Source organism: Megalops cyprinoides, chromosome 2 (assembly GCF_013368585.1).
Source record: "Megalops cyprinoides isolate fMegCyp1 chromosome 2, fMegCyp1.pri, whole genome shotgun sequence".
Classification (NCBI taxonomy): Eukaryota; Metazoa; Chordata; class Actinopteri; order Elopiformes; family Megalopidae; genus Megalops; species Megalops cyprinoides.
Genome location: NC_050584.1, coordinates 10,961,201 through 10,976,665, shown reverse-complemented (window position 1 = coordinate 10,976,665; position 15,465 = coordinate 10,961,201). Strand labels below are relative to the sequence as shown.

The following is a 15,465-nucleotide window of genomic DNA, read 5'->3' as shown; positions in this document are numbered from 1 at the left end:
ATCTGATAATAGTAGATGTGGTTTTGCATGAATATGTTTGCTAACAGCTGGACATTTCATTTACTTCGTTTACTCCATTTAGCAATTTAGTTGGTTGCAAACTTTACTTTATTCATCCATTTGCCTGAGATGTCTGTGGTGGGGTGGGCATATGCAGGTCAGAATCTGCACTCTGTTATAACAGTTTCAATACATTGGATCTTTGCAGGTAATTATTGTTGAATTCCCTCACAGTCTGCAGCTTCCAAAGACAAAATAGCATTAAAAATTACAGAGTGGCCAATCAAAAACAGTGTTTTTATCATCCATGAATTGTGTCCTTTTTGTATGTAGGTATAAAAGATATCAAATATTTACACCAGAAATTCTCACCATCTTTACTTGTTTTGTCTTGTCTAGCTGGTCTGGGAGGGCATTAACGAATAAGGTCACAATTCAGACTGTCCTGTCCAAAAATTGTGTCCTTTTTGTATGTAGGTATAAAAGATATCAAATATTTACACCAGAAATTCTCACCATCTTTACTTGTTTTGTCTTGTCTAGCTGGTCTGGGCATTAACGAATAAGGTCACAATTCAGACTGTCCATGGCTATTAAAGGCAACTATGTATTGCAGAGACTACTGCGTCATTGCCAGAATTATTACACAACTACTGTATCTAGCCAGTTTATCACACCCAAGTAGTCATTCTCTAAGTACACACTGTATTTTCCCTCCACCATGACTGGTCATACTGTAGTGGCAAATAGGAAATGTGATCTCAGTGGGCTTGATTGCAAAACAATCTGATCAAGAATATTTAGCGACCTTGATAATGGAATTTAATTACAATATCTGAAGCAGATCTTTCAGGTTCATTCTTAAAATTATTATACCCAGCATGCTAGGGGTTTCAGTGGCAGTATAGATAAGATTTTGAAACCTTTGTTTTTTCATATTAAAATCTCAACCTTCAATGGAATGTACTCCAATCTTAAGGGTCGATGCAGTTTAGCTGCAAGTGTGACACAGCAGTCCAACTCTGTTGACATACACATACACACAATACACATGGTATGAACACATTTTTAAAATGAAGGACCAGTATATGCTGAACAAATGATACATGGAAATGATACAGAAATACCACTTTGCTAAGTTTATATCAATAGCATCTTCAGGTTATCACCAGGTGGTTGAAGGTTAATATTCCAGGGGCTGACAAGATTATTTATGGGGGGGGGGGTCATGGTGAGTATAGTGTTAGTCATTTTGGAGAAACACAAGGTACACAGAGTTAGTTTTGGTCCAGGCTGGAACTGCAGACAACTTTAAGGTTAGAAATTCAAGTGTAAGCAGAGGCGAGGAAAAGAAACAGATAGGATTACATGTGAAAATAGACCTTAGGCAGGCTGAAAGAAGAGCAAGACTGTGGGGACCATATCTGTCTTGCCTGAGATTTCTGTCTGCACACCCTCATATAAATTCCCATGCCTCCCCAAGCTGACATATTTATGCTTTATACTAATATTTTGTTCACATATAAAATTTAGGGGACTGGTCTTTTAAATATATGTATATTCACTATATTCATTAGTGTTGGGCCTGTGCCAGGTGCAGACACTATGTTGATACAGTTTTGGTGGTGTCAACATTAATATTTTTTAGGGATTACTATCAAAAGATGCAGTATATGGCCATCATTGACGATGCCGGGGGGCCTCATATGTTTTCTAAGATGGTTACTCACAGAGGAAACGAATGGATTTTCTGTTAGACACCATTTTTAAGGACTGGTGTGGCACACCATGGTGTACAGATGGTCAAACTGTTTATTTTCAACATAATAAAACATACATTTCACTTCAGCAGCTGCACATTTTAATTGAACCAGTTTTGTAATATTTATTATGATTGGTTACCTAGGAAGGCAAACAGCTGGCTACCGTACTGTACTGAGCTTTAATGACCAAATAGCCACTGTTAGCCACAGGCACAGAGCGATAACACTGTTATTTTGGTGAGGGTGCCAAATCATGTCAGTTTTTTTGTTTAATTTGATTTTTTGAATAGTGTGGTAGAGTATATGTAAAATGTAAAATATACAGGGTGATATTTTACATGTACAGTATATGGTGGCCTACCTTAAATTATTTGTTTAGCAGACACCCTTCACAGCAACTTACATAGTATTCATTTACAGTTTGACATATACTGAAGTCATTTGGATTAAGTGTGTTGCCTGAAGGTAGGATGGTAGTGGAAGCAAACCTTTGGGATACGAGCCCTGCTCCTTATTGCTGCACCATACTGCGGTCCCTCTCTGTCTCTGTCATATCCCATCATTGATCCTGTCTCTTGGTTTGTAAACCACTGGACTATGCAGAATTAGTTCAGAGTAGCAATATTTCATAAGAGTAATGAAAAGCTGATTGGGGCCTCTGATGTGTGCAACCCAATTCTGTAAAAAGCTGAGTTTCTGTATGTGGAGCTTGAGCATTACTGAGGTTATCTTCAGCTGGAAAGAGAGCTTTAGATGAAAACTGCAAACAGGGACGCAATGTGAGGCCGTCCGCAAGCCCCGGCTGCGTCTGCCCCGCTCGTCGGACAGATGCCGGGAGATTTACAGAATGTGGGTCTCGCCGGCGAAACAAAAGATCGATTCACAGATGAAAAAAATAAAAGGCGTTCGAGGGCTTTGGCATCTGCCAAGTGCCGGGGAACAAACGGTTCACACTGTGTTGTTTCAGCGCAGCTCCAGCTTATTTTCATTTCTGCGCCGAATCCTCAGGTTGTGACTCATATGAAAAAAGGTCAGAGTCATTCATCTGGCTGCCAGTGCGGTTATGTCTCAGACCGGCCAAGCGGCTCTGGGCGGGACTAGAACACAAGGGCCCGGGTCCAGGCATCCCACCGGCACCCTGGGGCTTGCTCCCACCACAGGAGCGCCGTGGGCCGTGGGCTGGGCCGGGCCGGGTCGCAGCGCTGCCAGCATTATGTACGGTCCATTCATTACAGCTGCCGAGAGGGAACCGGGCCAAAGCCGTGTCACGCATCTTTCAGTCGGCTCATATTAGCCAAATATTTGTGTACTTTTAATCTGGTCAAATCTAATAACGCTTACTTGTTTGTCCTACCAACTGTCTGGGCTTCTGTAAACAGCCAGCTAGGTCTTCGATTGATTTTGATATCGGAGGAACTCGTTTGGTAATGACATGGTAACCGTATGCTAGGGAATCAGACTAAACTCCCGTCTTCTGCGCTATAAATATGAACTGTATGTATTTACAGTGTGCGCCAAATTACAAACAGATGAACCTTAATGTTTTGCTCAATATTGCCATCCAATGGTATGTCATGTTTTTCTGATACATTATGATAACAATATGCTTGTGATTGGTATCTTGGAAAGGAATGGAAGTCTCAGCTCTGATATGAAAGAAGAGAATGGTAATATCTTCAAACTCAAGTTCAATTCAGAACCTTTTTGTTTTAAAGTGAACATAAAACAGAACAAGCTTATGCATGCTGTGAAATGTTAGACTCTTGACACCTAAAGTGCTGTACCAAGAGTGGATTGTTTTTTCCCCCAAAGATGTTACAATGTTACACATGGGAGAATCTGAATCATTTGGAAATGTAATGTATTTTTCTATTTTAGTATTGTAGTTACCAAAGTGAACAACGATTAACTGCATAATTCAAGCTACTCTGGTGTGTTGTAGACAAACAAATAGAAGTACTGGAAATATCACTCTTCCATACTAAAATTATGCATGTTTCTTTTAATTTTAGTCAAATTACTGATGTTTTGGACCTGTGTCAGAGCATTCAGATGTTCTAATAAAGGATACAATTCTCATAAAGGTGTTACAGACTCTGACTCTTATTAGACAAATCCATTACTTTCTGCAAACTCACTGTATGTATTAACAAGTCAATCAAATGAATACCAGAATATAGTCAAATTCACATTCTACCAACATGTTATTGACTCCTGCTGTGTAAGATAATAATCAGAGTAGACATCATTAAATGACTAATTGAACAATTGTGAAGCACTACATTTCAGTTCCTATCTTGAGTTTCTCTATGTTCTAACCTCAATCTTAAAAAAAGGTGTTTTAATAATGATCCTTCTGTAGCGAAGGTAAAGATCTGAAGTAAAATGGATACAATCAGTGCAAGGCAGAGAAATGTTGGAATGCCACTACACCTGTATTAATGTCAGTAAAGAATAACATGTCTGTAGCAGTCATGTGCAGTAATAAGATACCCATATAGCTGCTGACCTTAAAATGAATGAGTGTCTGTTAGATCAACAACACCACGTTCATGGCAGAAGTATTTTACGCCTGAGGCAAAATCAGCAGGAGTTGGGATTACCTTTGCTTTCCTGTCTCACAGGTGAGACAGTGGGCTTCCTGTCTATGGTTTAGTGGCGGTTGGGTGGCTTGTGGAATCTGCACTCCATAAAGGACGATAATGACTCTTGTAGGTCTTTTCAACAGTACATTTTCAGAGGAGAAATGACTGCTTTTTGACTGTGTTTTTTGTTGTAATTTTAGTTCATGGTATTTTAATAAGCTTTTTAAGGTATGGTTGATAATCTTTTAACAGGCAAGTTAGCCCTTTTGAAAATATGAAACATGATAATGTTACCCTAAAGTGTCGCAAGTATTTATGTTGGAGGCCAGACTAGTATTCACATATAGAATAGTCATTAATTACTGTAGTCATTTATATGTGCTTATTAAAATTTAAAGATAGCCTTTATGAAGTCTTGTCAGTGGACACATTACTAATGCATCATTTAAAATTTGCTGACATTTTCTGCAATTTGAAAGGTTGAGTTATTTTGTCAGAGCAGTGGGTACTTGATCTATTAATATACCATTCTGGCTTTTTATGAGGTGATCAGCAGGCAGTATCACTTCTCACTTCTTCTGGGTCCAAAGTGATCAGTTGGAAATCTTATAACCATCCAAATCCATAAACAAAGTGCTTGTCCCTTTCCTGTCCTTGCACCATGAACTTTTACTCACTGGAACTTAACAGTTAGACCGAGTTGCACAGTTGATCTCTACCGTGTAATTTATTGTCTTGTCCTCTTTGCCTCTCCCCTCATTACTTATCTGTACTCCTGTGCCCTTCACAGAGGATGTCAACGTGTTTTATGGAGTTTAATGCAATCAGACAAGAAAATAATCGCACACACATGCTGCCAAAAGAGATTGTTGTGCTTTTAGTAGGGCCATGAATTTGTAATTGATATTTTGATGTTTTCGCTCCTGGAATGTGTGGGAGTGCACGGTGTGCAGAGTCCCCCCACACCAGCACTCTGTGCCCAACACTGCTGTATCTCGGGCTCACAGCTGCTCGCTATTCAGCCTGCAGCATAATATCTTTTCATGATTTAATGGACAATTAAAATCCTTTGTTGTACGTTTTATGATTTAAGTCATTTTTATGGGCGATGATCAAGCTTTAAGCGCGTACAAATCATCCCTGTTTTCTCAGCGTCAGAGCCAGCCTCTGCCGGCACTCTCCAGGCCTCCCTCCATATTTTGTGCTATTGTTTCCAAGGTTAGTCTCTTCTTGTCTGCCTCCTTTTTGTAGTCGTCTGATTGTTGGGGTGAGGATTATCAAATGGCTTTACCCGCGCATATTCCCTTGGTTGTGTCTTTGCCAGGGGAAGTGGAGTTGGTATGGTTGGTTTGAAGGGAGAGAAGGCTTCGCAGGAGAAGCTCAAGCTTTGAAACCCCAGAGAGAGAGAGTCCCAGTCCCCAACCAGTTCCAGATGATTTTGCAGGGCTCGAATCAATACCGTTCCTAGTCCTCTAAATTGTAGAAAGAATGAAGAAAAAAGCTATTCAGATATGATACCGTCGCCCCGTCCGGTGCACATCTGTTCTTTGCCACTGTCTCAGTGCAAGGGAGTGAATGCCTTACAGCAGCTGGTGTTAGAGAGTGAAAACAAGCTCGCAGTTGCTCTGCCGTTGTGCTGAGAACGTTCACAACATACTTTGTCCATTTGTCATAAAACAAAGGGGTTAGAAATAGTTCATCTCGCATTATTATTTATTTGAATTTCTCCATAAGTTAAAGCAAATCCAAAAGGAAAAAATAGTATAACCATAAATCAACAAAAAACCCTATTCCTGAGCACCAGGAAAGGCTGTAGATGTGATGTATTTTTCCCTACCTCTCACGGGACCTCTGCACACCACCACTGCGTTTTGTGGACACAGCTGATTGAGACCCACTGTTCAAGACACGCAGTACTTCCCAGCCAACTCTAGGCCACCAGCCGCGGAAAGTGTTAATGGACACTTAATCCTCTCAAGGCTGCCAGAAATCTGCCTTCCTTCCAATGGAGACATCCAGCAGAGAAATCCCTCATTATATCTTGGCAGAGGAACAATGAAGAAAGCGCAGTGTACAGCAATAATAATTTTACACTGGGTTAAATCTAATAGAAAACATATTTGCCATCTAATGCCCTAAAAATATTTTTCTTTCACTGTAATCTCTTTGATTAGTAAAAAACAAGCTCTGCAAATAAATGTCTGTGTATTTTACTCAGGAAGAGACAGAATGGAAAGATCAGCACTTTTGGCAGAATTCCTGTTTTTAATTTCTCAGAGGATAGATATTATGCGTATCATGCAGTTAAGATGAAAGCTCTTTAGAACTGATGTTTGCCGGCAGGTGAACCCTTTAAACTTGGTCAGTGCAGAGCACAATGGTTCTATTTCTTTCAGGAAACAAGGGTGTTTCTCATTAATAGTTACATGTAGTCCAGCTATTCATGAAATAATCCAATAAATTCTTGCATTGTTTCATCAATACTTTATGAATTTCCCTTCTGATAACTGTCCTTGGCAAGGGGCAGGTATTTTTTTAATTTGTTCCATCAACACAGAAAACAGCCTCCAGCTTTAAGATGTTAGGTCTGTGAGTCACAGAAAATACTGTATGAGGTAAGATTGTTGTACTGAGAGAGTTTAAACTACTTTATTTCTTGCACCATAGTAATGAAGCACAGTGCAAAATGGCGCATCGGTTGAAGCTGTAATTGTTTCTAGTCAATTGGATCGTCCAAACAAATCATCCATCAGCCTCATGCACAGGAACCAGTTCATGTGACCCTCAGAGCAAGGGTGCTTTTGATGCTTATTTAAATGGTTTTTCTTGTGGCTGGGAGAAGACCACAGTGGGACAGCTGGGAAGTTGCCCGCCTCAATTAAAGCAGTGTGTAAATTCCGCTGCAGCAGGATGTGGGCTGAAATCCGACGGCCCGAGAAAAGCCAGCATTGTGCAATCCAAAGAGAACAATCCACCCGTCTCCACGGATAATGCAACAAACCTCGCTTAAATCAAGCGATCTGCAGTGTGGCCCTCTCCAACAAGGCAAATACACGAGAAAAGAAAAATAAAATAGGATAAGCTCTCTGGTCTTGGATACTGAGAGCTGAGGAGAAGTGGGTCAGTGCCGCCGGTGTTCCTGCAAATGCCCCCGTGGCCAGAACAACAGGAAACGTGGGCCGCGGGTCAGGCGCTCATGAATAGCCCCATTGACACTGATAAGAAAGATAAGCCTCATTTGCCTAAATGTGATTTTGTATTCCTGGAGCCGGTCTGTGCCTGCGCAGGCTCGGGTGTCCGAACCCTGCGGAGGACAGGACTCTTGGTGGGCCGTGTTGGAGCGGGTGTGTGTGCGCAGCTGGTGGGGAGAGGCGTCGCTTGAATTTTCTGTTCCCCTGGCACTGATATTTCCTCTTATCAGGTGTCTGTTTTCATTGTGTGCAGTTTGTACAAGGATGAGTGTAGGGGTGAACACATTTGCCTATAGATTGTTTGAAAAAATGACGTGCAGTGTTGTGGTATTTACACATATCAGGTGTATGTTTTTTTTGGAGTCGAAATAGCAGTGTCCCTCACTCACAGACTACAAGTGATCTCCCACAGACCTCCCTCAAAGTAACAACAGCACTGCAGCTTTAACCACTAGATGGTGAATAGGTACTAATAAGCCCCTGAACGGCTCCTGGTCTTTGTCTTACGTGTGAAGGACGAAACACTGTTGCACAGGCATGAAAGGTAGGGTGAAGTCCGCTAAAACCTCTGTGGACACTGCCTTTCAATTGCATTAACAGGGATAAAACAGGCCTCACAGTTTTCGCAAGCTTCCCTGAAAATGCAACACATTTCCAGTGTTTGTTTCCACGGTCAGTAAATGTGGCAAAGGGGGTAAATCCTGTCCTGATATCCTGCTGTAGCACTTTCCAGGGTTGGGTATATTGCTTATTCGCTAACATTTCTAGACCACAGAGGATGTCTGCTGTCCTCACTACCAGTCAGTGTAACTGTTTACCTTTTCGCAAACGGGGTCTCACAGTCATCTCACAGTTTGGTCTTCCTGACAGTTTCCACTCAGGGGCCAGCTATAGAGAGCACAGCTCTTACAGTAGTCTTGCAGCATAAGCTGCTATGAGATGCAAATTTTGACTAAATAATCAGAGCCACCCTATTTCTGATTATTTCTCAGAGTTTCTACCTCGGGATAAGCATGCTATGAGAGCTTTTTTCGGTAATTTGCTGAAAAGGGGAGTAGAAGGTGGGCGTTTACATTCACGTCTACCAATGCAAAACTGTGGTGAACTTGAGGTAGTCAAGATGATACAGTTCTGAAAATGAAAGGGAAAAGTTATAAAAAAGATACATAAGCAATGAATTCAGGGCTGTGGGTCATTAAAATGTGAACAGTTGATTGAGAATGCCTATTGTTGTTGTTATCTGCTCGGTCTATCTGGGTCCTCCCATCATGAAAGAGGATGATTGGTCATTGCCTGATCCCGCTGAATGAGGTGCTCAAGAACTCTTTATTGGATAAGGGACCCACTTACAGCTTATCAGCTTGTTGCTTGTCCAGTTTATTGGCATTATTGTAACAGTCTGTTAATTACTACTTTGTGCCTGACAGGTATCAATATTCATGTGAGTAACTGGCTTCTGTGATTAGGAAACTCCAGGAAGTAGCTTGTGTTTTAATGTTTCAGCACAAACATCAATCATTTCTATAATTAATGCCCCCATAACATTTATTCACGTGTTCTTCCTGGTTCTATATTTAATGTGCTTTTAACTCCAGGAAGAATAGGGACCAGCCAATACAATAATCCAGTTATGTACATTAATCTTTCAAAGTATTCTTTCAAACACATATTTTGACAGCATTTTATCTGATGAATGCAGACGTCCATGGAGTACAAGTATTTGACATTCCGCACAAGCATCCAGGTGTTCATTGTGATCTAAGTACATTTTAACATGTAATAGAATGAGATCAGTACACAGCCTGAAGGTCCAAGTGAAGCTACAGTATTAATCTTTTACACTATTTCAATGCCATTCAGCACAGCCTCTCATCCAGAGTGACCTTTGTAGGTTAATGTTTTCACATTATCCATTTATACAGCTGGATAATTACAGAAACAGTTGTGGGTTAAGTGCCTTGCCCAAGGATACAACAGCAGTGCCCCAGTACGGAATTGAACCAGCAACCTTTTGGTTACAAGCCCTGGTCCTTACCAATATGCTACACTGCCACCCTTTAGCTTAAAGTGATCTTGGTCTTTGGGCCCAGGCACCAGTGGATGTACTCCTACCCGTTGTTGGCACAAGAGTTAAGATCAGGATGTGAAACTGTGCTGATCTGTTTTTCATTAAATAATTTCAATAAAGAATGCTAAAAATGTCTATCATAGCTCCCCCATGTGCCCCTGCTATACGATTTATTCACATGTTCCCCGAAACCTTGGAGCAATTTTTAGCATATGTAGGTTGTTTTCAGAGCACTTAAACTCACTGGGTTTTAGTACTGCTGACCAAAGTTTTGCGGCATGTGGTATTTTTATTCCTTCTCGTAAGTTACCTTTACAGCCGTTCGTTTTTCACATCTCCATGGTTTGATTTGCTCGGATACAGGGTTCGGGTATGAATTTGATTGAAGGTGTCGGGGAGCGGACGTGCTCTCCCTTTTAACGTGGCAGTGGAACTGACCTGCTCGTGTCTGTGTGTCTGTCCTGCAGCGTGTCTGTTCCGGTACAACGGGCTGTCCTTCGTCTACCTCATCTACCTCCTCCTGATCCCGCTTTTTGCAGAGCCAACGAAGACGACCATGCAGGGTAAGATCGGGACACTTTTTTTTTTTGCTTTAAGTGTCGCGGGGCGCGGAGGGCCGCCTGGTCTGACTCGTCCGTCGAAACCCATTATGTTCAGATAGTGTTTCGACTGGAACGGCTAATGGCGGGATTTGAATCGCTAATGGAGCTGTTTACTCGAAGGATACAATTTTCTTTGAACTTGTGCCCCTTCGGGAGGGACCCAGCTGTGGAGCAGGGCCGTGGGAGAGGCAGCGATTAGTGGCACTGCCGGATCCAAGGCACTAATTTATTACCTCCACAGTCTTACTCTCCTAATTATTTAACCAAACTGCCTGATTAAGGAATGAGAGGATGTGTCCTTGCATTGTTAGAATATTTAGGAAGGCCTGCGAGTTCTCACAGTGCTGCACAGGCAGGCACACACCCAACAGGGTAAGACATGATTAACTTTATGGCCTTCTAGTGGTTAAAGTGGTGGCTGCGGAGATGGAAAGCAGTGGATGCATATTGTGGTTGTTAATAATCCTGACACCTTACCCTATGTCTGTTGTGTTGTCTCTGCTGCAATGAAATTACCGAATAAGATGGTGGCCCTCTCTAATGGGCGCATTAGAGACCGCTGAGCTTTGTTGTACACTGCTGGAACAATACCATGCCTCCGTTTAAGACTTTACACGTTTCCAGCACGCACGTGGCACGAGTTCCAAGAGATTTGTTTCCAGGGCAACAGCTACGGCGTGGGCTTACCCCTGGGTTTGCCAGCGTGAGGAATGTCACCAAATGATTTAGCCCCAATGAACAGCAAAATTGGAATACAGCCCCACAGGGGGATCAAAAATGTCTCCCCCAAACTTTCTACTGCCTCACCTCATCGAGGCTGAGGAAACAGTGGAGTATTGAGTGAGAGTGTGCAGCAGGCAGGGAGAGCGCGGCTCTGACTCCCTCAGGGGGAGGATGGGTCCGGCACACTGAAGGAATGCTGCCACCGCCTGCCTGCATGTAGCCGCCGGCACTCCTCCGTTCTCACCACGCGTGTCCGGCAGGTCACAGTGTCAGCGCTCGGTTAGGATTAATCCTGCGCATTCAACAGGTTTCATTGCAGGAGCAGCCGTCTCCCTCAGAACCGCTCCAGTTCATCTCGGAAAGCTTTCCTCCGCTCTCGGTAATGACGCAAAAACACATTCACCGCGCTGTACCCCAGCCGGTTGCTTAGAAGGGGGAATCGTTTCCCATCCTCACTGTGACCAACCGACCGCATCAGCGAGATGTTTGTTTGATTAAAGGTGATTAAGCACCCCCTGCGCAATGTTGAGTGGCCACACAGTCATCCCACAGGCCAGGAGCCTTTCATTGTGAAATAATCTGCTCTTATCTGGAGCCCCACTCTTCCTCTTGCTCATTACATCTGTTCTCTTTTACGTCTCACTTTACACCACAAAACAGCTCTGGGTATTTATCTCTCGGGCTGGGGATTCAGTCTGTGTTTTATGTCTCTCACATGACACAATCGGCAAAGTTGACAGACGGATATTTATGCATGTGATACCGTAGGAGGGAGATGTTTTTGTTAGTCAAGCTTTTTTTAAAATTCTGTCTTAGGCGATGCTGTCCAGTGAAACACACAGTTTAAAAGTACATGTCATCAGGACTATTTTAGGGACTCAAGAGATCAGATGTAATTGGCTCCATTCTAAGTGGATGTGTTCACAAAAGTGTTTTTTAAGTGCTCTGTTAAAGATACTTGAACTTGAACATTTTTAGAACCCCACCAAAACCTCACTTCTCCGAAATGGTTTGATTTTATTTCCCTTTTTTAAATTTGAGTATGTTTTATCTTTTTCGTGGTTTATTTTCTGCTCTACGGTTCTGGCAATTCTATACTTTTGTTGATTATTTTATCAGTGATTATTCATATATTGTGTATGATTATATATAAGGGTTCCAGTAAGGGTTCAGTTCAAGTCAATCCAATCCAATTCCAATAGTCACAAAAGGGATCTTTTGTGAACCCACATGGAATATTACATTGCACATTGTTAGTTACGTCTTTTCAAGTGTGGCCATCATTTGTGGTCTAGTGGAGGAACTGGAGACTGGACAGGAAGCAGGAAAGAAGCTAAAAAGTATAGGCAGTGATAGGCACTTCACTACCCCCCTTGGATAGCCTCTGAGAGAAGAAATGAGGGTTTTTTTTTATCATAGTCCACTTATAATCTTCGTCAATAATTAAAGAGGTGGGCCCTGTTGATAGAGCAAATGCATGCATGTTGGCATTTCTTTGAAGAGTGCACGCTCAGTGTTTTCTGATCTGCATCGCGTGCGCGCCATAGCGGTTGAATCTGTTCCCTGTGTGTTTAGAATCCTTGAACCCGCTCCTGCCGCCCACAGCTTGCCTAGAGTTCGCCTAGTGTTGCACAGAGAAGTGATGAGAGCCACAAATTGTGACTGATCAAAGTGAATAACTTCATTGACTTTGTTACCGGCATGTTCAGGCGTAGCGGAGTCAATGCAGAGGAAGATTAAAAGCAATTTATGGCCTGCTTCCCACTGAGGTATTGTGTCAGGCCATTTGTTATGCTACGAGTCAATTTGTGATGCGGTGCAGTTTTATTATTGCCCGCGGATATACTTTTGGCAGACAATCTGTTGAAGACTTATTTGTTTAATATTCCGTTAAAGGAAAATTAATCAGGTTGCTTACATTTAATTGTGCCAATGCACACTGAATTAGCTCCAAAGCAGGAACGCCCTGGTGTGGAAAATGTCCCACCTGAAATAGTTTCATGTTTCTTTTTGTTTTATTTTGTCCAACGGACATTATCTTATTGAAATGAGCCGTTGTGTCCATGTGAAGGTTGGCTTCGATATTAAAGGTGAAAAGTGACTGCAGGCTGTCTTCAAGACTTATTCCCCTGGGGATGCAAATTCGTAAAATATCCAACTTTCAAGGTCTGTTTGCATGAGAATAACAGCATAGCCAGGTTGAATGAACTTAAAATAATGAAGGTAATTATTTGATAAATGATTTGATAATTGACCTGATAAAACCAGCTGTCTGGCAACACTGCATAATAAGACTTGAACAGTGTTCCCTAGAATGCATTGTATGGAAGCATTAAGTGGGAAAGGAAACATGGAAAAAAAAGTTGTCTTGATTTTGTGTACTGGTCTATAAATGATGTTTTTTTGTGGGTGTGATGTTGCTTTGAAATTTGAATCCACATTTAGCAGAACATTAGTGCATTGTGGTGCTTGGTATAAAAGTCTTAGTAACAAAATTGCAGTAACACACTGAAGTACAATATTAGAAATTTTCTAGTATCACAGTATTCTTCATCCATTTCAGTGAGCACCAGGCTGATATGATGCAGATCATAATAACATACTCCTTGCTTACATTTCTATCTTAGATTCAAGGACGGTGAACCACCGCCATTTGGTTGAATGGCTCCTTTGTATAAATACCTGTTTTGCTCCTCCTGCTGAGGTCACTGGGAGATGACAGCCCTTTTGTCTGTGGCTGCGGTTGATAAAACAAAAGTGGGTGACAGAGTGGAAGCAGCGTTCGGTAACGCGCTCGGCACTGTTTATTCACAGACCTGTCCAATCTGTCTTCCGCTGAATGACGGGAAGTGGAACTCCACAGACGAAAAGCTGGGGGGGTGTTGCTTTTTTTCTGCTCTTTTTTTTTTTTGGGTCCCTGAGGGCAAGTGTGATAGACCTGTCAGAACATGTCACGAGCGTCTGTCACTCCGCTTGTCTGAAAGCCAAGTCTTTTTCACCTCGCGGAGCAAACGGAAACAGGGTCCTAGCGGCTGGGCTAATTAGGTCAGCACGGTTTATTAAAAGCGCAACGTGTGAGAAGTCCGAAACATTAGCCTGTTTGTAAGTGCTGTCAGAGCAATCAGCCTCGCGCTCGTTGCTGTTTTTAATGAATGCCCGTCTGACGCTGGGTTACGATGATGTCACGTCAGAGCCGGTGTAACCTTTGACCGAGAAAAGGTGACAGCATCAGGGCAGAATTCAGGGATCAGTGACTCGGCCGCCCCCACCCTGTTTCTTTATCAGTTCTCATTTTACTGATGGTGCTGAAGTCACACATATGAAAATACATGAATAATTTGCGCAGGTGTTCTCTAGAAGGCCAGTTGAGGTGATGGTGTTGGGTCAGAAGCGCAGCGTGTGCGGTGACATTACACCGGCCGCCAGCAGCGGAGAGACTGAGACATTCCTCTCCGGCAGCTGTTTCCCTGTCACGCATCCCACCTCAGCATCCTACAGCCCAGAGGAAGAGAGATGATGGATCCCCTCAGCAAGGCTTTCCATCAGCTAGCCTGTTCCATCAGCAGGTCTGTTTCAAAGGGGATCGCCAGCCAAATGCACAATCTGATGCGTTTTGTATTGCACAATATATCCTCAGCCCATGATGAGGGTAAGCCTCTGAACCAAATCTCACCCAAAATTCAGGCACTTAATAATCACATTGGCAGCAGGCTGCTCTCAGGGTCTGCTAATGTTACAGAAAACTGGATGCTGTGTCTTAGATCAATGGCAATGTTTCCACTTGTTAATGGCTTATAGACACAACACATAAGATGGAGTGCGGATGCATGTACAGTCTGTCCATTGGGGTAATTACTGTATAACTTTCCACATTATAATTAAGGGAAGTACTTCCCCCTCTCTCTGCTGTTAGCAAAGGCGACTCTTTATTGCACATTGTATCTAATACATTATATATGGCATGAACTTACAGACTTGACTGGAGTTGTCCGTCCTAACTTTGTGGCATTTATGTAGACGAGGGAGAGACTTTGAACAGAATCACGCTGCCCTCTACTGAAAAACCTTAGGCCTGGAGACACTTTTTATTTGTGCCCACTCATTACAGGATTCGGTAAGAGATGCGTCTTCATTAACATTCATGTTCTGAAATTACTGAGTAAGAGAGTCTCACAGAGTAGTTTTCAACATCTTTTTTTAACAAAGAAGTATATGTTTGTGCAGCTGAGACTATTCCACCCCCAAAACAGTCGTCTCTATATTGATGTCAGAGGATTTGTTAAGTGGATTAGGTCAGAAATGATATTGAGTGGAAGCTGAGTTAAGCAATTGAACTTCCAAGCAATGAAGGCGTATTCTCTAGTTACTCACTTTCTGCGTTCATCCGTTGCTTTGTTTATGCTCTGAGCCAGACAATGGTGATTCACATGTTCTTATGCATTGCAGGTTGGCAGCAAGGTTACTTTTACCAGATGTTGCGCATCAATTACTCAGCAAGTAAAGTATTGTTTTCAGGCAGCTTTTAAACACGCT

At 42.4% G+C, this 15,465-nt stretch overlaps 1 protein-coding gene across 1 annotated transcript in view; it reads left to right on the top strand.

Moving 5' to 3' along the window:
- LOC118795663 (piezo-type mechanosensitive ion channel component 2-like) overlaps window positions 1-15,465 on the top strand; it is a 123,261-nt gene that overhangs the window by 14,008 nt on the left and 93,788 nt on the right. Inside the window, exon 2 of the mRNA XM_036554310.1 lies at window positions 10,075-10,170. Within this exon, the coding sequence (XP_036410203.1) occupies window positions 10,164-10,170 (7 nt within the window). The 5' untranslated portion in view covers window positions 10,075-10,163. The remainder of the gene's footprint in view (window positions 1-10,074; window positions 10,171-15,465) is intronic.